This window comes from Alosa sapidissima, chromosome 19 (assembly GCF_018492685.1).
Source record: "Alosa sapidissima isolate fAloSap1 chromosome 19, fAloSap1.pri, whole genome shotgun sequence".
NCBI classification, from domain to species: Eukaryota; Metazoa; Chordata; class Actinopteri; order Clupeiformes; family Clupeidae; genus Alosa; species Alosa sapidissima.
Window position 1 is genome coordinate 7,459,945 of NC_055975.1, and position 23,074 is coordinate 7,483,018.

The following is a 23,074-nucleotide window of genomic DNA, read 5'->3' on the forward strand; positions in this document are numbered from 1 at the left end:
TTAGATGAGAAAAATCATAAGGATATCATGATTAAATGCAAGCCTGTATAAATGCATGGTTAAATGCTAGCCTGAAATGACATAGAACATTGCAGAAGTGCTGAAGCAGACATGAGGCAGTGTAAATATACAGCAAATAATGATCAAATTGTTTGTGAGGACTAGTAATGGTCTTAAACTGTGTGAATGTGTAATGTTTTGGGGCTGAACAACGTAACTTGCCTGACCAGACCAATCATAAGTAACATATGTCTCCCCCCTTTCCAGCTAACGGAAGTTGATTCCTGCTTCTACTGGCAGTCTGAAAATGCTGTCCTCATGTCAGCTTCTCCTACAAAAAAGTGTATTTTCATTACTTCCTCAATTCCAATGCTGCGGTGTCACTAATTGCCATGAATGAGAGAGACATGGAGCCAACACCTCTGGGCTTTGTTACCTCACAACGCCTCTGCTTTGAGCTGCGAGGTTACAACCAAGCATTACAATTTCTTGAGCATTGCCAAGTGGCACTCAGGCGGGAGAGAAAACATCTATTAGGCCTCAAATTTTAAATCCACTCAAAGAAAAAAAAACTTTCTTTGAACTGAGCTGAACCCTATATTCCTGCAGGCAGTTCACTAGACTAACAATAGAGTGAATATTTTCAAATGAACCAGGCTCTCTCTGGGTTGATGTAGCAGCGAGGGCTAAATGTAGGTTAGCACGGCGCGAGAGGGGCCGCAAGGTTACATCACCTAGTCCAATGAAAAAGATTGATTTTCCAAATCTCTGCAAGACACTCCTCAGCTGGCGAGTAATTAACAGCAGACCAGACACATAATTGACTAGTCAGCTTAAGAAGCATGTGCACGGAAAGCAGCAAACAAATTCAGCAGACAGCTGGAGGGATGAAGTCATCTACAGGTCAATCAGGACTCAATTTGGAATTGATCTGACTATAAAACCACACCAGTTTATGGGAAGATGGTTCAGATAGTCGTTAGTGATTGACTTCATTAACTCTTTCTATTATAAATGAACAAAATGTCTTGCAATATACACTAAAGCTGGAAGATATCTTTTGCAGGCAACAGGAGACAGTGTAAGCCAGAGTCGTTTCTGTCTACGGCTCTGGTGTAACTTAAGCATGTCCGCCATCCTGTGGTGATATGTAAAATTGCATGAGATGGGTGGATGTGTTGAGGGTTTTCTGTTTCTGAGGTGTAATTGGAATGACATGACATGGAACTGACATTAACTTTATTAGAATTTCAAATTCGAGGCCTTTGAAATCAAGTTCTGACCACACACACAAGATCCAGTGACTTCCAAAGTGCAACTACACTTCTGGAAATGAGTAAAACCAGAAATTGACACCTCATATGCAAGCACTGTATGAGACTTGTCCTATTAACAAAAATGGTGCTCTGAGCTTACAACGGTCTAAAAAGGTACTTTGCATGTCTGTTTTAGGTCAGCTACACAGTACACAGAACTGTTTCGAGAAATATCCAGTATACACCCATACATGCAAAAATGCAAGAGAAAGTGATTACGACATTTACATGTAGCCTATTAATTATTCATTCATTTGTAATTATTAATTAATTTGATTTAAGCCAATTCGTATTATTCCATGTGATTTCCTGTATACATTTAAGGTATGAATAGTTTCTATCTTCAGAGTACCCCATTACAAAACAGTTGGATGCATGCATAGCAGATTTGATCTGATATGTCTTTTCAACAACTGGAAAACTTTAGGTTGGGTAGAAGGTGACTCTTCACCTAGTTTAAACAAATGTACTGCCTTAAGGTGATTTATGGCATGGGATGACACCACTCACCTGTGTATTCATCATGTACTTTTCCAAGAAAGTAAATAACAAATGGTTACACCACTTCATCCCCATGTCGTCATGGTCACTATGGAGTGCAACTAGGACAGTGATGCAAGGGCTGGAAACACACACACATACACACAATAAAACATGCATAGTTCCTGTTCTATCAGATATAAAAGTCAGCTGTTCAGTTCACAGATGGAGTGTGTGTAATGCCATATGTACTGTTCCACAAAGAGCAGAAACTAGTACTGTATCTGTGTAAGGTCACAAACATGACTCTAACACACTGTTGTCAATAAGGCAGCAGAATTCCCATTGCTTACTTAGAGCTGAGGCATCCTGTCAAATCCCCAGTAGATGGCACACACAGGCAAGACACCAGAGAACTGATTATGAAGCAGAGGGGTATCCAGCAACTACATTAGTTTGGCCATTTAAATGTGCAGTCAGTTCTTATCCAGTACACTTGAGACATGTCTGCCTAGGGAAATGATGGACATGCAATGTGCAGCATGTACAACTCTGGGGTTTTGGTTTTCTTATTAGTCCTGCCACTTTCAGCTACATTTGAAGAGGGTTGCATCTAGAACGGCTTGCAAGTTAAGTGTAAGAACAGTAAAAGTGAAACAGAGACAGAAGTGGGGTGCTCTCACGTTTCACCTGACTGTAATTTCTGACTGCAGTGTGGAAATTAAACAAAGTGCAAAAGAAGCTCAACAGTTTATTGTTTAATGTGGCCACTTTGCCATATTTTCTAACTCAGTGTTTCTCAAACTTTTTCAGACGAAGGACCACTTAACCAATAAAAAAGAAACGCACGGACCACCTATAGCAAAAAAAAAAAAGATTAGACCTACTTCAACAGTATATTAGCCTACACAATAGGCCTACTCACTGAACCACCTTGCTTATTGTCTTTGCACTTTGCTTATTGTGTCAGAAGATTCATATGATTTAAACTGGCATATCTTACATAGACAGTGTTCCAGAACTGTTTGGATTTACATACAAGTTGGTTCAATATTGCAAGTTACTCATCTATTACATTTTACCATGTCTGCTCGCTGACCACTCGGGATAGCTGGTGGACCACCAGTGGTCCCTGGACCACACTTAGAGAAACACTGTTCTAACTGATTACCCACTGCATGTGAGATGTTTATTTATGGTATTTGGCATGACAGCAACAAGAGAGTGAGGGCTCTCTATGATCTCTATAAAAACGAATATGAAGAAAATAATTTTAAAAAGCTTCCAGAGACAACATAAAGTGTTTGAGTGCCAGTAATTAAGCAGCTTTTATTCAGTACATCCCCATTACTATTCAGAGGATGTGTTCCCATGTACCTCTGTGCGTGATGATGACACATGACCCATGAGTCAGTGATAAACATTCCCAACTACCTCTATCCCTTCACTATAAATAGGTCATCAGAAGCGGAAATCCAAAATATGCCAAAAATATCAAACATCAACAATGCCGTGCGTTACTTACACCAATTTTAAAATTGACTCACGTGGAACTAACCCAATTTCATGATCTCATAATCCAACTGTTTAGCCTGGAAAAACAATGGGGCCAATGGAAAATGTCATCAGATTTTTAATAGTTTTTCATAGCTCTTGTCTGTCTCAACCAAGAAAAAAAAATCCTTTCTAATGTTACAGTATGAACCGCTCATTTCTTTGATATGTAGACACATTGATTGGTAAATCAAACTGTCCTTGCAAAACGTCAAGATACAGATGGCTAAGGAAAAAAAGAAAGGAGTGAGGGTGGGGGGGGGTGTTTTCCAGGGGCGTTGTCTTCTCAGAGACTTCTCGCAGATGAGCACCGCTGCCCGGGGGGATCAGGCTGCATGGCCTCCGGTCACGACAATATGACTGTCTCCGTGGAATCTCCAGGCCTGACCTCCAGAGGCTGAAGGCATCCCAGCTGTGTCATTACGGGGATTGGTGCGGGGCGGTACTGCTGCTGCCGCCGCCGCCACCGCCACTGCTGATGCTACTGCTGCTGTTGCTGCCGTGGAACGCTGCACATTCACCACTGGAGGGATCAAATCTGTGCCATCTGACGCCGGGGGATTTGCGGGTTTAGTCAAAATTGCTTTTTTTTTTCCCTCTCCCCCCACCGTGGAGATTAACCACTGAGGGATGTTTACAGAGCGTGACGACTGAGTGAGAGAGAGAGAGAGAGAGAGAGAGAGAGAGAGAGGTGAAGAGAGAGAGAGGCGAAGAGAGAGTGAGAGAGAGATGCCGCTCAGGCTGGATGTAGTGCAGCGCAGCTGAAGAGAATGTCTCTGGACCTGGGAGCTGTTTTCGCCGGTGCGCCCTGTGGATTCGGATTCTGAGGACTCTTTTTTTTCTTCTTCTGTCTTGTGTGTGCTTGAGAGCGTGTGCTTTTTTTTTGGTGTCTCTTTTGACACTCCGTGTGGGGTAGGGGCATCATGCAGATGGAGGCTGTCCTTGTGCTGATCTGTGTGTGTCTGCTGGGAGTCACCGCGCGTCACAGGGACCATAAGCCGGATACCTTCAGACAAAGCAGGTAGAGTGACCATCTTGTTGCCTAGGCACCACACTTGGACAGGACATACACAAAAGTTGCTTGTGAGGAGGCTTACACTGTGTTGACCTGGTTCTGTTGCAAACAAGAGTCATTTGAGGTTGTTTTTTGTAAACAGTAATCTTTTTCAAAAAACGTGTAGCTCCCAGAAATAAAGTGAACTTCCAGTTTTAATGTTCCAGTTAGCCGAGTCAATGGTTGTCACGTCCGAAAATATTCAAACTGATTTGGCATTGTGAGCTTGATTTGTCCTACTGTGATGAGCTGTGCAGAGCTCATCTGCTGTACATAGAGGTTACGAGGTGAACCCTGTCCCATTACTGTGGATTCTCTTAGGGCATAACAGAGAACCGTAATATGTAAAGGAAATCCTTTTGTGCATACAAATAGAGACCTACTTTAGTTCCAGAGCGGCATACAGATGTTGCTTTGATCTGGGTGAGCTGCAAATTCATAAGAGAATACACTGGCACTACATATTAGTTCCTCGAAAAAGAAACAGGCTGAAGATGTATCTTAACAGACTCAAAGCCAGAGTTAAAAACCTAACAAAACTATTCTCAATTTCACAGGCATTGTAAGTCAACATGTCAGACAGTCACATAACAACCACTGAACTACTTCTCTGTGCCAAACCAGTTCAGTCATGACTGCTCTCATATTCCTTTTTAATAGTATCAACATGCTGCCATTTAGGCCAAAACTCATTACCAGACTCCAAAATCCCCCACACTCAAATTACATGATACAATTGATACCGTTGCCAACGCTGAGCGACTCATGGTTTCTTAATGTGCCCTAATGGCTCCTCTCACATAATCCTGCTAAGATGTAGTAATGAGACAGCATATGGTACATGTGATGGGGAATGTGACGTAGTTTTAGAGTAGACAGAACTAAAAACCAAACACGAGTGAACCTTGCTGACATGTCCAGGAGGCCTGTCCAAGCAGTTGATGTTCCCCAATGTAAAGGGTTTTCCCACTGTAAACTTAACAGAATAGGTGACTGAGGGTATGATGTTCTACATTCAGCTGGGATTCTGGCAGCAAAGGCATAAACAATGGAGTATAGCCAAAACAATAATAAACTGTTGGCCTTCCCTGACTTTGAAACCTATGCGGCCCAGTCTGTCCGCCTAGATGCCAACGCTCGACGCAAAACATTGCAGAGCGTCAAATACCATCACAGGTCACGTGACCGTGACCTGTGGCGTTTCGCAGTGGCGTGGAACGTGAAGGAAACACAGGGATTCAGGCAGACAGACAGTCTGTTCTCTGGGCCAGGGAAAAGGATTGAAAAGACCTTTCTGCCAAGCGGATTAGCAACCAGCTGCTGGGGAGGACAGAGAGGAGTAGCAGCCATCAAGCCCACTCTGGCCTAGCGCCCCGCCATTGTCACGGTAGATAATATCAAATGTCACTTTGTGCCACAGTGACCACGCAGTGTGCCCGCGAGTCAATGCGTGCTCTCACTCTTTTGTGCCAACATTAATCCATTTTGGGTTTTCAAATTCATCTACGGTGACCTACTTAGCATTCGCTAACAAAAGACAAGCCAGCTAGCATTGCCTCTTGCATGGGACCAAAATGCCTCTGGAAGTATGAAGGATGGCTCACAATAATGGCCATTTCTAAGGGGCCTTTACAAAACCCATTATGGTCACCAAAAAATGACAGGGCAATGTCACATTTCTGTGAGAACATCTGTCATATATGTATGACCAACACATGAAGATAAAAAATTAAAACTAATCGGCCTAAAATATCCTGATGAGAGGAGAAAAAACTTAATCGGCCTAAAATGTTGGCTGATATAGATTCAAATGGAGTAGGATGAAAAGCTTCATGTTCAACAGGTCTGCTATGTGGCATTTGAATATAAGCCTAAAGAATCATCATTGGCTGCCTTTAGACATATAATATCATATACACACAAGCATCCAAGAGGATGAAATCCATACTGCTCAAATTAACTCAAAAGACCAACCAAATATTACGAGTGGGAACACAATATTCAAGGATTAGATTTATTGTCAGTCAACATATGTAAAAAAATTGAATGATAATTCTATTTCCGTTCATATTATGTATTTGCCTTGAGGAGAGACTGTGGAGGCAGAAGCTTCAAGTTGTTTGTCTCAACACAACATGACAAAACATTTTTTGAATGTTTACATTTACGTTGAAAAGTCTGAAAACTATTGGAAACTTGTGTTAAGTTACTCAGGTGGTTGCCAAAAGTAATCTTTCTCCCCTCTGATTCTGATCTACAGATTAAGAAGAGAGACATCGAAAATAGAAGCAGTTCCTCACAAACCCGGCAGGTCAGATTCTCATTCTCTCTGAATCATGAATGAAATCAAATGATCTATTCAAGTTTTTAAAGTTTTGTTCAGATTTTTTTTTTAAATTGTTCTTTTTATTTGTCAGCCCAATCTTCAGAAGGAGTCCAGATATGACAAAATCACCTGTGACAAAGTCGGAACAACTGTTAAGAATAGACGACCATGACTTCACTATGCGACCAGCATTTGGAGGTAATGTCACATTACTGTAATATTTCTGTGACAGGTATCACACTGGCATATGCAATGCAGCTACTGCACAGAATAAATGCCATTAAAACGGCAATGCATGCAATTGTGCAACATGCATGCAACTGCAACGTGCAATTTCTACCGTGCCCAATTATTCCATCAATCTATAGATTGTGTGATCCATGTGTTGTTGATTTGAAATACTGGTACTTCACTGCCAAGTTGTTTCTGTTTACATTTATTAATTTAACAGACATTGTTATCCAAAGCAACAAAAATGAGAAATAACATTCAAGTTACAGTGCAGAGACCTTAGGTAGCAATTAACACTACATTAATCAATACTATTACCAGAGGTAAAGAGTGCAGAAGGTTTAAGAAGTAGTCAAAGTTGAATGAGAAGGTGCTAGAAGGAGGTAGAGGAGAGAAGAAAGGGAAGTGAATGGTAAGTGCAAGTTAGGTGTGTTGTGTTGTTAGAAGTGCATCTATCAGGACATATTAGTATATCTGTTCAGTCCCGTATCTGCCCGGTCTAAATACCCTGTCACTGAAGAACTCAAAATATGGCTTGTGAACAACGGCAAGCAGCCTACAAAAACACCTTGCCTTTGGCTATGTGTCAACATGGACACCTAAACCATGATCGTATTTACAATTACACAACCTCTTTGCTTTGAAGTTGCATAAAGGGGGGTTGTGTCTTGCCTATGGATGGGAAATCCTAATATTGTTGGTAACTAGATGTACCGCAGAGCGGTACAAAATATGACCGCCGCCCAGTCCAGCCCTAGCCTGGTAAACCAGACCCTGGAATCTTTCAGATTAATGGTCACGAGTAATGAAAATGGCCCAATTGGAGGGGCGGCTCCAAGCATGCATTTGAAACTCTCACTGCATGCAGTTGGATAACGCTACGACCAATCACAACAATTCATCAGTGTCAGTCATCAGTGTAGCTCGCCTTTGTCCCGCCTACACCGATTTGATTGGTCCCTCTCGCTCGAGAGATAGAAGAAATTTGGATCATTGCTCGTGACCAGAGTATCTTGCGGGCACAATTCAAATTGTGCTCTCGCGAGAACTCTGGATTTCCAGGGTAGTCCAGCCCATTTTTTCCACAAAAATAAATCACGCTGAAAGGCCTATATGATTCTAACTGTCTCACTAAATTGCATTATCCACACTCAATTCTCATTGGTATCTGCTAGACAACAAGTACCAAAACATGATTAGTTCATAGATTTCACATGTAAAATTCATTTTATACAACCCCACCCCCCATCTTGCCTGTTCATAATTCTGAGAAATTCTTGAATTGTGTGCATGTGTGCGTGTACACGTTTATGTTTATGTGTGTGGGTGTGTGTGTGCGTGCTTGTGTGTTTGCCTGCATATGTGTGTTTGTGCATGTGCATGCATGCGTGCATATGTCTACTGTGTGAGTATGTGTCATACGTATGATTACTGTGAATGTATGTGTGTGCGTGTGTATCTGTTTATGCACATGTGTGCACATGGAATGGGTTAACATGACCCCTGGAGGCAAACATACAGAAAAAATAGGTCATCCTAGGCCCTACGGTTCTCAAGATATTTACAGAAAACTGTGTCTGCCCTACCCTCCTTTCGGGGGGTCCAGTACAGCGGGGGGGCTACAGATCAAAACGAAAAACGATGGTTCCATGCTATCCATGTGGGGTTACATGCCCACCAAATTTCGTGTACCCCGGCCTTTCAGTGTCCCGGGAATCCTTGTTGGTGTATGGTCACTAAATGTACACATAAATTATTTTATTGTAAGGCCCCCCATGAACGAAAGTTCACAAAACTTGGCATGCATTCGGAGGGTGTCATAATGATCCTACACTTTCAATTTCGTGCAGTTTTGACCATGTCAGCCAGAGATATTGTGATGAAAACACCAAAGTTTTTGCTTTTTAATTTTTAACTAGGTGGTGCTATACATGAAATAAGTGGTAATGGGATGGGTTGACATGCCCCCTTAAGACCAACATACAAAAAAAAGGTGGACCTCCTAGGCCCTACGGTTCTCGAGATATTCACAGAAAACTGTCTCCGGCCACCTACAGGCCAGTTGGTGTATAGTAACATAAATTAATTTATTGTGTGGCCCCCCATGAATGGAATTCCACGAAACTTGGCGTGCATTCAGAGGGTGTCATAATGATCCTACACTTCCAATTTCGTGCAGTTTTGACTATGTTAGGTCACAGATACCAGCGATTACAACACCTCACTTTTACTTTTTTGTGTTTAACTAGGTGGCGCTATACATGAAATGAGTGGTTATGGAATGGGTTGACATGGCCCCTTGAGATCAACATACAAAAAAAAAATGGTTCTCCTAAACCTTACAGTTCTCGAGATATTCACAGAAAACTGTGTCTGCCCTACCCTCCTTTCGGGGAGTGCAGTCCAGCGGGGGGGCTACAGATCAAAACGAAAAACGATGGTTCCATGCTATCCATATGGGGTTACATGCCCACCAAGTTTCGTCTACCCCGGTTTTTCAGTGTCCCGGGAATCCTTGACGGAAATTTGGACATGCGAAAAAGAAGAAAAATAAATCTGACTGTCGCTGCGCGGCGGTCATAATAATACGGCTAACCACAGGGCTGCCAACTTTACAAAAAACCTTGGAGTGAGATTTGGTGGGGCCAACCAAAAATTTTTCCCCAGAAATTTTTTTTTGGACTAGATGCAATTTCCTGAATTCTGGTACATTTTACCAGGTTATTTAGATACTTCTATATAACAAAATGAAGCCAGCCTACGAAATTAATAAAAAGTAAATCATGCATAATTTAAAAATAACTCAATATATAGGCTACTTGGCTACGCAATAAGGTTTCCATTACAGCACTGCGGACGTTCAATGAACGCATGAAAGCGGATAAAGTAAATTAAATATCAAACTAAAGCGAAAATGTCATGCTTTTGAAGGCCTACCATTGTGCAGTCTAGCTGTGGTTAGTGACGTGATGCTGTTAATGGGGAGTTTTACATAAACCTATAGGTTATTATTTATTTGGCGTACAAACAGCACTGGTATTTCGCACGGCAATAGTGGGGGGGTCCAAACTAACAATTTTAAAAAGTGGGTGGGTGTTTTGTAAGAATTTAAGAAATGTTTGTATATTTTAACTTTTAAATGCATCAATCTGGTGCGCTTTTAAAAATAAATTCAGAGGTCAGACTTGCTTATTTTTATGGAAATATTTGTGCTGTAGCCTAAGCTATTTTGCACTTCAGAATTATAACCATGCATACACAGGTGGAATAGTTATGGTGATATTGCAATAAGTTCACAACCACAAAAACATATGGTCCATTTCACAGTTCAGAAATGTTCAGCACTCCATGAAATTATGCAGAAGTGGTCACCTGTGTTTTTCAGCTAGTTCATTTAAGATAATATATTGGTCATTGTAATGGCCATAGCCTACAGGCTATTCCTTTTTCAGGATGTACCCATATCTTTATTTGTTTGCATATGGCTTATGTCAGGCTTTATATCAATATTTGTGTCTCCTTATTTGATTTTCTTTATATTTTTGCATTAATGTCACTAGAAAGCATGGCAATATAAATATATTCATTTATCTGTGTAAGTGGGATTGGCTGGAACCTGACAATATAAGAACCATGATAGTGGGATAATCTACTGAGCAATTTACAAAAATGTATGTAGGCCTACTGACAAATAGTTTACATTAGAATACATTATAATTTCGCCCCAATGAGGCTATGTAGAAATGTGTTGCAATTTCAAAAACAGAGGCATGCTTTATATCCTCGTATTCGGTACGGTTTGCTGTTTATTGTGATATTAGGTTTGCCACATGTTGTGTGAAGGGTTAGTGAGATATTACAACCGAGAGTAATGGGTGTGCACTGTGTGCAAAATGCAAATATGATTAGCCTAAATTGCACGTCGGTTCAATGATAATTTTCTCGCGAACCATTTATCACAGCAACTTGGCGCTAATATCATTGGAAAGCTTAGATTCCGCTCGTTCACATGATGTGTGATATCATGTACAGGTTTAGTTTAGTTGAACCTCATCTGCCAGGTATTTGACCTACCACGTTGACACTTCAGCGTGAAAAATACTCAAAGCATAGGCCTACCTGAAGCCGGGGGAATGCGCCTGGGATGGCTTTTGAAGTAGCATCGCAAATGAGGGAAATTTTAGAAAATTCCACAGACAGGGGGTGCTCTTGAACCCTCTCACCGTCTCTGAAAGCATAACCGTGGCTCAACAGGTAGATCTATAGGCTAAACTCATTTTTCAGGCATCTGACCGACCGGGTTGACACTTCAGCGTGAGAAATCGTGGGTGTGGCGTGTGAGTGTGTGAAACTAATCAAATGCGTGTGTCTCACGGCCAATCCGTGAGAGTTGGCAGCTATGTAACCACCAGTCCAGCATTTAAAACTTTATAATCAGAATGAAGTTGGCTGGCTGGGCTTTGCAAAATTGATTCTCCAGCATTTGTGATGCTTGTGGGCACTGAATGAGTTTCAAATTGGAAGGAAATTCAGAGTTAAATCAAACTACACTTGTTCAGTCTTTTTCAGTCAATTTGAGATTTGAGATGAGAGAAGATCCATAAAAGTGTGGTAATGCCCAAGGAGGGAAAGGGAAGGGAAAGCAACTTACTAAAGTTACTGACCTACACAGATGTGTAGATTAGATTAAAATACAGCACTCACCGACGCACTTATTCTTACTGTACTCTAATGTGTTTTTTTTTTTAAACTGTCCTAAAATTGTGAGAATTGTTCAAAAACTTACTGTTTACCATGTTGTTAGTCGCTTTGGTTAAAAAGCGTCAGCCAAATGTAATGTAATGTAATGTAATGTAATGTAATGTATGGCAACCGAGATCATAATTGCAGACAGAAGTAAATAATGCCTACAAATCATTTACTGACTGCTTTAACTGTATGGTCATAATGATCTTATGCAATGTTAACCTAATAACATTCCAAACTGAGGAACAACTCAGGTGTCCTACAATGATCAAACAGAAAAAAAATGAGATGTACAAGTTGTCTCCTCAAACCTGTCGTCTGATATCTGTCAGGCAGTGTGGGTCTATTTGGTTCTATGCATTCACTTGACGCCTTTCAAATACTTATTGCTACAGATGTAGCCCATTCCAAAAGTAATAATCTCTAACACTCTTATGCAAATAATTCCCCCAATTATCCCCACTGGAGGAAAAATATGTATAGAAATAAATGAATTTGAATGAATAAGTGAATTTCGTAATACATATTGGAGTAATTAACAAATATTGTTTAATTATTATGCTGTTAATGTTTTGTGGACATGTTAACATCGTGTAAAAGTTTTTCCATCCTGATGATGTTGTCCTATGAGACAGTAATGAGACAAATAGAAGAAGACAGAACAGAATGTGAATGAGCAAACAGAAACCAATAGGAATGGCAGTATACAGACATGAACAATTGCGTATTACACATATAAAACCTTTGGGGTCTTATTCTCTTGATGGAAGGTCAGCATAATTTTAATTTCACCACCACATCATTCATCATGGATGAGTGGAATTATGACATGATGGATGGATGAATGTACAGAATGGATAGACAGACAATAGACGGGAGAGGTAGAGGGATAAACAGATGCAGCAAGTGGTCAGGAGGATAAAGCAAAAGAAGAAAAAAAGAACACTGGCACTACCCTAAGAGTGACCGAAGGGTCACTAGTGTCACTAGATTTAACTCCCGGTAACATTTAATGACACAAATGTTCCTCATGCCGTTGGAACGTGCTCTGGGCGAGCAGAGCGTTCTCGATTGGTTTGCTGGTTTCATGATAATGCAGTAGAGGTCTGCTGGCCGGGGCTTTACAAAGCCGAGGATTAGAATACAGCCCCTCATGATCCTGTGTGTTTGCACAGACTCCAGATGTGTTGTGTGCAACACATTTCAAATGTACGGATAACATGTGACAAATATGGTCAGTTCTGAAAGCATGATGAAAACAAAATGGCAAGCAGGTTGTTGGACATGGTATTAATTTATTAATATGTACACAAAAATATTCAGAAATAGAATTTGTGCTATATGCCAATACACACACAAAAAACCAGCAAGCCTTGTTTACTTTAGTACGTGTGCTGAGCCCTTCACACAAAGAAAATTATGGGCTTGAGCTTTTCTTCCTGGAAAAAAAGGAAGGAACACTTTCTGTGTGTTGCTCAGAGACAACGCTAAATAAATAATATCAGTCTGAGAGTCTAATCTGCAGAAAACATGACACCGAGAATGACCCTTTTGGGCTTCTTTTGCCTTCATTTCCAATGCCCACTCCTGCCAACAAAAGAAAGGATGCTTAGCAAAAAATAAAACTGGAGAGAATCCAGATGTCAGACGCAACCACAACTTTGATCCATTGTGACCTAATTGTATTTACGTCCGACGAAAGACGCTGAAGCGTGCTGGCAAAAATAGGACAGAAATCCTGTGGCAGGAGCAACTGCAAATCCAGCCGCTTCCCTGAAACTTCCAGAATCAAATGCAATGGACATAAAGCTGGGTATATGTGCATATGATAATATACATATGACAATGACCAACCGTGTTCATCCTCAAGTTAGAACGCATGTTTTTTTTTTTTTTTTGAAATTAACATTATTATTATTATTATTTCTGCTAGATATTTTTATCTCTTCGCTATTGCTACTGACATTGTAGCATTTTAGGAGATTTGTTTTCTATTTGTATTCTATATTAGGCTACTTGTTTCTCTTGTGCTAGGACCTCCTATTCCAGTAGGTGTTGATGTACAGGTTGAAAGCCTTGACACCATATCTGAAGTTGATATGGTAAGTACCATGACACTTTAACTTCCATCAGAAAAACACCTAAATGCTAAATCCCCAGTAAAAAGTTTCTTGCCAGCTATCCGACTCATACCATCTTTTCTCTTCAATCTAACTCTCCATCAGGACTTCACCATGACCCTCTATATAAGGCACTACTGGAAGGACGAACGCCTGTCTTTCCCCAGCACCAACAACCAGAGTTTGACCTTTGACAGCAGGTTGGTTAAGAAGATCTGGGTGCCGGATATGTTCTTCGTCCACTCAAAGAGATCCTTCATCCATGACACCACCACAGATAATGTCATGCTTCGGGTGTATCCTGATGGCAATGTCCTCTACAGCCTGAGGTGAACATCCCTGACCAGTCCTATGGTACACCATGATTACCCTCGCCCCCAACAATGTGCAGAAGGTGGACAGAGAAAAGTCAGTCTGTCTGTCCATCTTTGTATAGATAGATAGATAGATAGATAGATAGATATACTTTATTAATCCCTAGGGGAAATTCAAGAATCAGTTGGATTATGGAGTATGGATTCACTCATGTAAAAGTACAGGGTCTGATTCACTTTAGATGTTGATGAAGAGGATTAGGATTCAGAAGCAGGATTTCTTTTCACTTTGCCATCCTAATATAGGGGCAAAGGTCTGCAGTCGCCTGACTGCTGTTGTCTTTGTGTTTAGATACACACACGCAAACAACTTTCTGGTAAAAAGTGGGATTGGATTCATTTCTCTAACTGTGCCATGTCGCCTGTAAACAGGGTAGATGGGCTAAATCATGTTGTGATCAACAGAAACAGCAAAATATGTCATCTCCTGCCAATGTTGTTCAGCAGACGGATTAAATGAAATAAATCACACAGCTGATGGCTAGAGGGGACACCGCAGTCCAAATGTCACACACTGTAACAAATGTCAAGAGCACAGAAGCTGTAGCAAACCAAAAACATTTCATAAACGCAGAAAGTTAACATTTCGCTCACAGCGTGAATATGATTATAGGGCACACAGCAGACAGCTTATGCGCTGCTTTTAAAGAAAATCAGTTGGCTATACTAGCTAAAGGTGTGTTTCATTGTGATGTCAACTTAAAAATGCAAGGGATTTCTTCTCACATCACATGGAACTACACATTTCTTTTCAACCAGTCAAAACCAGGCCAGGACCACTGTGAAAGGCTGTCATTCGCAACAATGTTGTTTTGTTTTTCTTTTAGGGTCACAGTAACTGCTATGTGTAACATGGACCTGAGTCGTTTCCCTCTGGACACACAAACATGCTCACTGGAGATCGAAAGCTGTGAGGACAAGCATCCCTTAAATCATCTTATCCATTCATAACATCCTCTACAATATTTCAAGATGGCTTTTCTTTGAAATTCAATGCTTTCCATTCTCTCTTTTCAGACGCGTACACTGATGATGACCTCATGCTCTACTGGAAGAAGGGCAACGACTCTCTGAACACAGATGACCGCATCTCTCTGTCCCAGTTCCTTATCCAGAAGTTCCACACCACCACAAAGCTAGCCTTCTACAGCAGCACAGGTGACCGGCAAGTTCTAGAATATCAGGAAGTCTTGGTATCTAGTGGGCCTGAGAGTCCTGCATAGTTCCTTACTCTTCCCTTGTCCTTCCCAGGCTGGTATAATCGTCTCTACATCCATTTCACCCTGCGACGGCACATCTTCTTCTTCCTGCTTCAGACCTATTTTCCTGCAACACTGATGGTCATGCTGTCCTGGGTGTCCTTCTGGATCGATCGCAGAGCTGTGCCTGCCAGGGTACCTCTGGGTAGGATGGTCCTGAGCACATCCTAACATCCAATGTGAACAATTCAAAATACTCGGATGCTATGTACAGGAAAAGCCTAAACTTATAGGTTGTGTTTGTGTGATGACAGAATATTCTACACTTTAAAGAGAGTCAAAGATTCCAGACAATTGGAACACAAATGGGAATAATTCACATGTTGGACAATAGTCAACTACAGTAGATAACTACTGCACATGTAACTAAGGGGAGAAATCCAAATCCAGAAAACATAGGCTAGCCAATTCATCTGAGACACAGCTGAGGAGAACAAAAAACTGTGAGTTCAGATGGGCTGCACTTGTCTCAGATGATTAAGGTAATATACTAATTCAAAAATGTTTCAAGACCAAGGTGATAATGGGAAAGAGTGATGAGCCCAGTGGATTGATTTGTATATCTTGCAGATGTCATGGTCACTTGATGACAGAAGTTCTTAACCAATCTGAAACCACAAACCTGGAGTAGACATATTCAATTTTACACAAAGAATTACATGTGTAGGCTGTTGCACATTGGTGTAGCAAATCTATGCAATAGCTCAAGAGGTAGCCTATATTTAGTTCTTAGTTCTGCTTCACTGCTGTGCTCAAATCACCAGACCATTTAACCTTCTTTCTGCAGCCTGTGTCCTGTGTCTACAGTATACATAGTTCAATTATGGCACAAGCTAAAAATGAAAATGTGAATATAACAGGTTTAAGTTTTCTGAACTATTTTTAGGGTCCTCTATACCAGGATGCTAGGATTGTTACAGTACCCTCCAGAATTATTGGCACCTTTGGTAAAGTTGACTAAAAACCCGTTTAAAAATAATCTTTTGGTGATTTATTGTACTCTCACAATGAAAACAATAAGGGAAAATCAACCCTTGAAGGGAAGCAAATTTATTCTGAGAAAAAGGAAAATCTCATAAAGAAATAAATATTTTTAACAAAAACACGTTGCTCACTATTATTGCCACCCCTAAAAAAATCTAGGTTATATACAAAACCTAACAGAAGCATTTTCCAATCTAATTTCAACTTATTTAAGTTAATCAGTAGTTCCTGACGTTCTTCTTCACTAAGGTATGAAAATAAAGTGACACAGGCTAAATCCTCTAGTCATTTTTCAACATCGGAAAGACAAGTGAATACACTAAATTTAAATAAAAAGAATGTGTGTTGACATTTGTAAGTCAGGGGATGTCTATAAAAACTAGGTACTTTGTTGAAAATGCCTATATTTACAGTTAAAACAATGATTAAAATGATCTAATCAACTGGAAATGCGACCAACATGCTTGGACAAAGACCCATGTTTATCTTGCCCCCACGTACAGTATGGAGGATGGTAAGATAGGGGGGAAATCCATAACAAACAACCACTGTGGGAGAGTTACAGAAAAAGGTATCAACTTGGAGTGACCAAAAAATCTTCAAAAGTGACCTCACTGCTAATAGATTATTTAGAGGGCATGATAAGGGCAGATAAAAGCCTGATCAGTCATTTAATTACCAATGTAAGCGGCACAAGTTACTGAATAGTACAGTGATTTTGTCTGGAAGTGTGGTCTATTGTCAGATTAAATGAAAATTGCGCTCTTTGGCAAGAAACACGTTAGGTGTGTTTGGCGTACATAGAAGAATGTCTATACTGAAAAGAACCCCAGGCCTAATGAGAATTATGGTGGCGGGGCTATTTTTATTTTTTGTCAACTTTAGCAGAGGTACCAATAATTCTGGAGGGTAGGCTACTGTATGTAAAACAAATCTAGCTGTTATATTTAGTTTTGATCAAAATCCACATAAGACATTCAGATCTACCTCTGTTTACTATTAATGAACAGCAGTGAATGCTACATGATACTCAAATATCAAAGTTGTGCTCACTTCCTATTTTCTACATTATATGCATGCTGTTTCTCTCAGGAATAACGACTGTGCTAACCATGTCGACCATCATCACTGGGGTCAACGCCTCCATGCCTCGAGTCTCCTACATCAAAGCAGTGGACATCTACCTGTGGGTCAGCTTTGTATTCGTCTTCCTTTCTGTGATCGAGTACGCAGCTGTGAATTACCTATCCACCGTACAAGAACGGAGAGAGAGAAAACTCAGAGATCGGGTGAGATTTAACGGTGTTTATAGTGTTTATTGTACACAGTGCCAGCTTACACCCACCCCGCTTGTTTGTTCACTTGTTTGTTCAAAATCACAGAAATTGCACATAACCACATTTATTTTGCCATAAAATATGCATTCACAGATCACAGAAACCAGTGTGTATTTTGCATTGCTTTACAGCTACCCTGTACGTGTGGCATAGCAAACCCGGATGACATGATGATGAACCCGAGCTACAGTGATGTGGACCCAAACAACACTGGGACCTACGGGATGCCCGAGAATGGCGGGCGCCAGGAGAGGATTTTAGCCCAGTTCACTCTGGGGGACAATCAGACCACCAGCCAGGTGAAGAGTTCCAGGAACTACATTAACATCTGGATCGACACGCATGCCATAGACAAGTACTCAAGGGTGGTCTTTCCTGGCGCCTACACCCTCTTTAACATCATCTACTGGTCCATATACTCGTAAATATTTGTTCTGCCTGGGAAGGGGTGGACCCTGGTCCTGTGCATAAATATGCTGTCTGTGGAGCACAACGTGATTTTGAACAACACTGTGTCCTTCAAGAGAGAGGGAAGTCTCTTAACGTCATCCTTTTTTTGCCTCTCCAGAAAATTGGATACTTTTGAAAGACGTTTAGCACTGTCCAGCTGAAGACGAATACTACTATATATTGCCTTCTTTATTCATTTCAAAAGAAGACATTTACAAATGTACTATACTGTTCTTCAGAGATTACAAACCTTCTTGAACAGCACATTTTCTGTACTATTTTTTTTCTCTAAATTCAAGGAGTACCTTTACTATTTTATGTATATATAATGTCAGTAGAAATAAAGGACCTGAATCCATGTATAATGCTTGTGGGACGCAAAACGACAACTCAGGTTTTAAAATAACCTGTGGTGTCATTTGTGCATAATGCACTTTGTTTAACTGGCTGCAAAGTAAACCTGAAATGGCTTAATGTAATGGTGCCATTGACAGACTGTGATGGGAATGTTCATTTTTTTAATGCTGAAGCAGGATACAATACATGACAAAGTGTTCTGTTGTGTAAACCACTTGTTAAGATAGTCAGTTCATTCATTCTGATGAAACCAGGTAGACATTTTATGTTTCAGTCTAGTACCATAAAATAATTGTCTTAAAAACTTAATTGTGTGCAACATGTACATGTATTTTCATACACCAACAACTACTCAGTACACTAATGATGTTTGAGACATCAGTATGTATAGTGGTTATGGACAGACAATTATCCATAAAATAACATGGTAAGCATTTTTACACTTGAAAAGCTTTTTATGCAGAGTAGAAGTAGTCAATAAATATAGCGTTTTCGGAAAGCTGTTGTGATGTTTTGATGTGATGAAAAACCTATAATTATGCCTTTAAAATGCATCCATGGCCTTTGTCATAATTTAAATTGAGCATTTCAATACAGTACGTTTTTATCAAAGCATTGGAGGATGGACGAGTGGAGAGGTTTGTCTGAGATGAAGATTTACCTCACCTTTACCTAATATGTGGGCTGGCACAAGTCTTCACTCCTGCTTCAGCTTGGCCTGGGCAAACTCCTCCTTCACCCTCTGAAGCAGGTCTGGCCCAAAGAGGACATCAACAGCTGTCATGGCCAATGCTTTGGCTGTGCGAAGGGTGTACATTTGGGCCTTCTCTGCACCTGAGACATTTTGGGTAGTTCATTATTTCTTGTCAGAAGATTTGTGATTAATCAAAATTCATCACAACATATTATTATCATTATTATTATTATTATTATTATTATATTGATGATTGTGTTACGATGTCAACAGCTGGTAACAAGTTCGGCCATTTGGCATAAAAATGCATGGCCTATATTAACATTAATTGACTAATCAATTTAACATAAACACAATTTAAACTGCTAGTCCAAAATATATAAATGTAACATATCCAACTCTGTCTGTTTACTTTCACTCTTGCCATAACATAACTGTGGCTCGGAATTACCTGCAGCTTCTGTGTACTGTGCAGTGTGATTTAGAGCCTGGGATCCAATGTAAAAGAAGGGGTGTATTCCAGGGACCACAAAAGACACGTTTCCAAAGTCGGTGGACCCTATCAAAAATGTTGTCTACTTTAGAAATTGCGATGTTACTGAAATACTTTCAAAGTATTCTAGGATTCTGCTTAATATCAAAGACAGGTACATGGAAACATAAGAAGAAAATAATGTTGTGTACATTTCATGTAGATAAAATACTTGAATATGTTGTAATTAATAAACTGTAAACCAGTGTGTATAAATTGTGTGTAACTAAATGGACAATATATGCACATTATAAACAGTGTTGATTCCTTTAATACAGTGATTGGTTTTTAAGGCAAACATTTTAACATTTCTTACCTGCAAAATGGTTTGAGACTTCCTTAAACTCCATTCCAAGAGCCTTTCCATTTTCTTTGTAGAGGTTTTCCAGTGTAGTGTTTTGAAGAATATTTGAATATGCATGATTTGGGTAAGTTATTTCTACCTGCAAAAAAGATCATTAAACAGATATTAAAAGGCGCGCTGTTGCACATTTCAGTGAATGCCATCTTGCAAAATATACCTGTACTCTTTCTAGTTGTCAGCTTACTTGGCAACCAGTGGCCAGGGCGGCAGATCTGAAGCAAGCCTCTGCTTTGACTTTGAGCTCAGAGAGATCTTTGTACAAGGGAGTGCGCAGATAAAACTCAAGTTCAGTGTAGTCTGGGATGATGTTCGGCTTCTCTCCACCATGTTTGATGATACCTACACAGGAGAGAAATACATGCTGAAAGGATGAAATCATTTTCAAGATGAGTGTCCTTTACAATATTTTAATGATGCATTACATTTAGGAGCTGCTGAGTTATGCAAATTACGTCATTTAATTATCCATCACCTCATCACTGACTATATTAATCCCCATCACTGACTATTTTAATTCCCTTGTCTTCCAACAATGTGTTCCAAAATAAAAAGGTGTGATTTCAGCACTTTATTTACTACAAGACTAAACTTAATGAATAAGAAGTGAAAGGAAATGGACAGAGGATAACTGCTTACCATGAAGTCTCCATTCGGGCTTAAGCTGCTGCCTCAGCACAGCAAGGTTGTTATACGCCAGCACAGCAGCATCCAGCGCGTTAATCCCTTCCCAAGGGTAGGCGGCCGCATGGGAGGTTTTGCCGTGGTACTTCACCGTGCAGCTAAAAATTACACAGCATCTAATTATGATTACAGTGCATCACAAATCCTTTGACTATTGCTATGTAAAGAGTTAGCCTTTCTCACTCTGTGATAGCGATGCATGGGCTAAATGATGAATCTTCCTGAGCGGGATGGGCCATGAAGACAACATCCATGTCTTTGAAAGCACCAGCCAAGATCAGGTCCACCTTACCCCCTCCATCCTCCTCAGCTGGGGTACCAAGTACAGTAACCTATCACACAGACAGCATACTGCAAACTCATACCCATACATATGTCTCTGACACACACGTGCACAATATAGGCTAATGACTACACACATGAAATTCAGGAATTTTCATTTCAATTTCGTGGCTCAATCATCCCATAAGAGTAGGCCTATGTCGATGGTTTCATTTAGGCTACTATTGTAAAAGTGACTAACTGACATTTCTTCCTCTAAAAATAAAAAGGGCAGCACTGTCATACCGTTACACGCACTGGACAGTTGGGCTCACGCTCAAGTGAACTTTTTAGCCCCAGAGCTGCAGCAGCTCCGACCTCTGCTATCAGGTTGTGTCCGCAGGCGTGACCAATGCTTGGCAATGCGTCATATTCACACAAAAATCCAACATTTACAACTGGATCGCCTTCTTTTCCACCGAATGGGCCCGACGATGCTCGGAATGCTGTTTCTAAAATGAAATGACTTTCAACAATCCATCCAGACTCATTTGAAAAAAAACGTATGAGCGTATCATGCGACTGTTTCTCCTGGTATGCGAGTTCTGGACAGCTCCATATCTCATGACTTAGAGTTTGCAGTTTGAATTTTGCCTCGTCCACAATGCTGACAATGTCCTGTTTCAATTTTTGAGCAACGTTATTGCCAAGAGACGACATGCCACCAACGATTTGGCACCAGCTGCCCAATGGATAGCACTATTACTTTGGGGTAGGCTATAGCCTATAACTTCATAACTTTGCGGTCTCTGAATGCAACCTCAGCATTTTGTTTTGTTGAATGTTTACATGTTCTTTAGCTCCAGCCAATTGAAACGTCTCTTCGTCTTCTTCTTTGGCATAGGGCAGGCTATCGCATAGACATAATAGCCTAGCCTATATAGACGCCGCATCGACCGCTACTTCCTACTAGCGCTGACGAGATTTGGAGTCGCCATCTTGGACAGGTCATCCACTCCACTCAGTGTAATGGTGCATTCAGAGCACCTCGGAATAGGGAGGGAAAGTGAAAACCAGCGCCCCAAGTGGTTGCGTTCCTATCGAAGAGCAGCTCCAATGTTATGTCCCATAGATCTATTTTTAAAAAAATATTGTGAAGCCAAATCAGCGATGTTATCCAGCAAAAATATTTTTCAGTGTCTATACAGTAATAATATTCTAACTGTGAAAATGTCAGACCCTATTTTGCCTTATTTAAGAAAATCGAAATTGCTCCTTTTGTTTCATAAACGAACTACAAAAGAAGTCACGTGACTTTACCCTTCAACGTTACTCACGGTAGCATGGTTTGTTTATTAGCCTGGTTAGCATTGACACTTAACACTTACAGCTAGCTCTTCAGTATAAGCACAACACCAGTTATCCTGACATAAAGGTTATCACCACGCGGTTTACATCACGTTCCGTTATTACAAAAATATGTTAAGCCAGTTAAGCAAATTGCGTATTGATCAGTTAGAGATTAAGCGCCCAAACATGTGACGTCACATGCAGCTGTAGTTCCTTATCACCTTGTTACGACAAAAACTCAAAACAATTCAACTGATCCTAAAAATAAGGTATGACCACTTGAAGCAATAGAGGTGACCCCAGTGCCTAACATATGCAAGGCATTAAATTAAGATCCCAATGTGCACCGAGATATATTTTTTCTAAAAAAAAATCCCATCCACTCCGCTAAACTCTAGGAACGCAACCACTAGATGGCGATGAGATTACTTTAACAGCATTTGTTAGACAACGCACCCCCCCCCCCCCGAAAAAAAATCTCCCGTTTTTGGAAAGCTAAATGTTGACAGGTATGCGTATCGATGATGTCATCGCCACACCTCAGCTGCCCTGGACTTGCACTTATAGTATTGCCTAACAATACTAGTTTTCATACATGACATTA

The 23,074-nt window shown here is 40.5% G+C and overlaps 2 protein-coding genes across 3 annotated transcripts; one reads left to right on the forward strand and one right to left on the reverse strand.

The window, feature by feature from the left end:
* Window positions 1–4,227: 4,227 nt before the first annotated feature.
* LOC121692934 (gamma-aminobutyric acid receptor subunit rho-1-like) lies at window positions 4,228–18,206 on the forward strand. The gene is made up of 10 exons (XM_042071985.1): window positions 4,228–4,371; window positions 6,665–6,715; window positions 6,822–6,928; window positions 13,742–13,809; window positions 13,933–14,156; window positions 15,029–15,111; window positions 15,219–15,359; window positions 15,453–15,605; window positions 17,537–17,733; window positions 17,913–18,206. The coding sequence occupies exons 1-10, from the start codon at window positions 4,274–4,276 to the stop codon at window positions 18,204–18,206; spliced, it is 1,416 nt and encodes a 471-aa protein (XP_041927919.1). The 5' UTR covers window positions 4,228–4,273.
* LOC121692936 (peptidase M20 domain-containing protein 2-like) lies at window positions 18,187–22,129 on the reverse strand. 2 transcript variants are annotated; one of them, XM_042071987.1, is made up of 7 exons: window positions 21,439–22,129; window positions 21,043–21,191; window positions 20,815–20,957; window positions 20,363–20,517; window positions 20,131–20,257; window positions 19,734–19,841; window positions 18,187–19,422 (listed from the first exon to the last, which is right to left on the reverse strand). In XM_042071987.1, exons 1-7 carry the CDS (start codon window positions 21,838–21,840, stop codon window positions 19,286–19,288), a joined length of 1,221 nt encoding a protein of 406 aa, XP_041927921.1. In that variant the 5' UTR covers window positions 21,841–22,129; the 3' UTR covers window positions 18,187–19,285. The 2 variants fall into 2 exon arrangements, with proteins under 2 accessions (XP_041927921.1, XP_041927920.1); XM_042071986.1 differs by having other exon boundaries at window positions 21,427–22,129.
* Window positions 22,130–23,074: the final 945 nt, after the last annotated feature.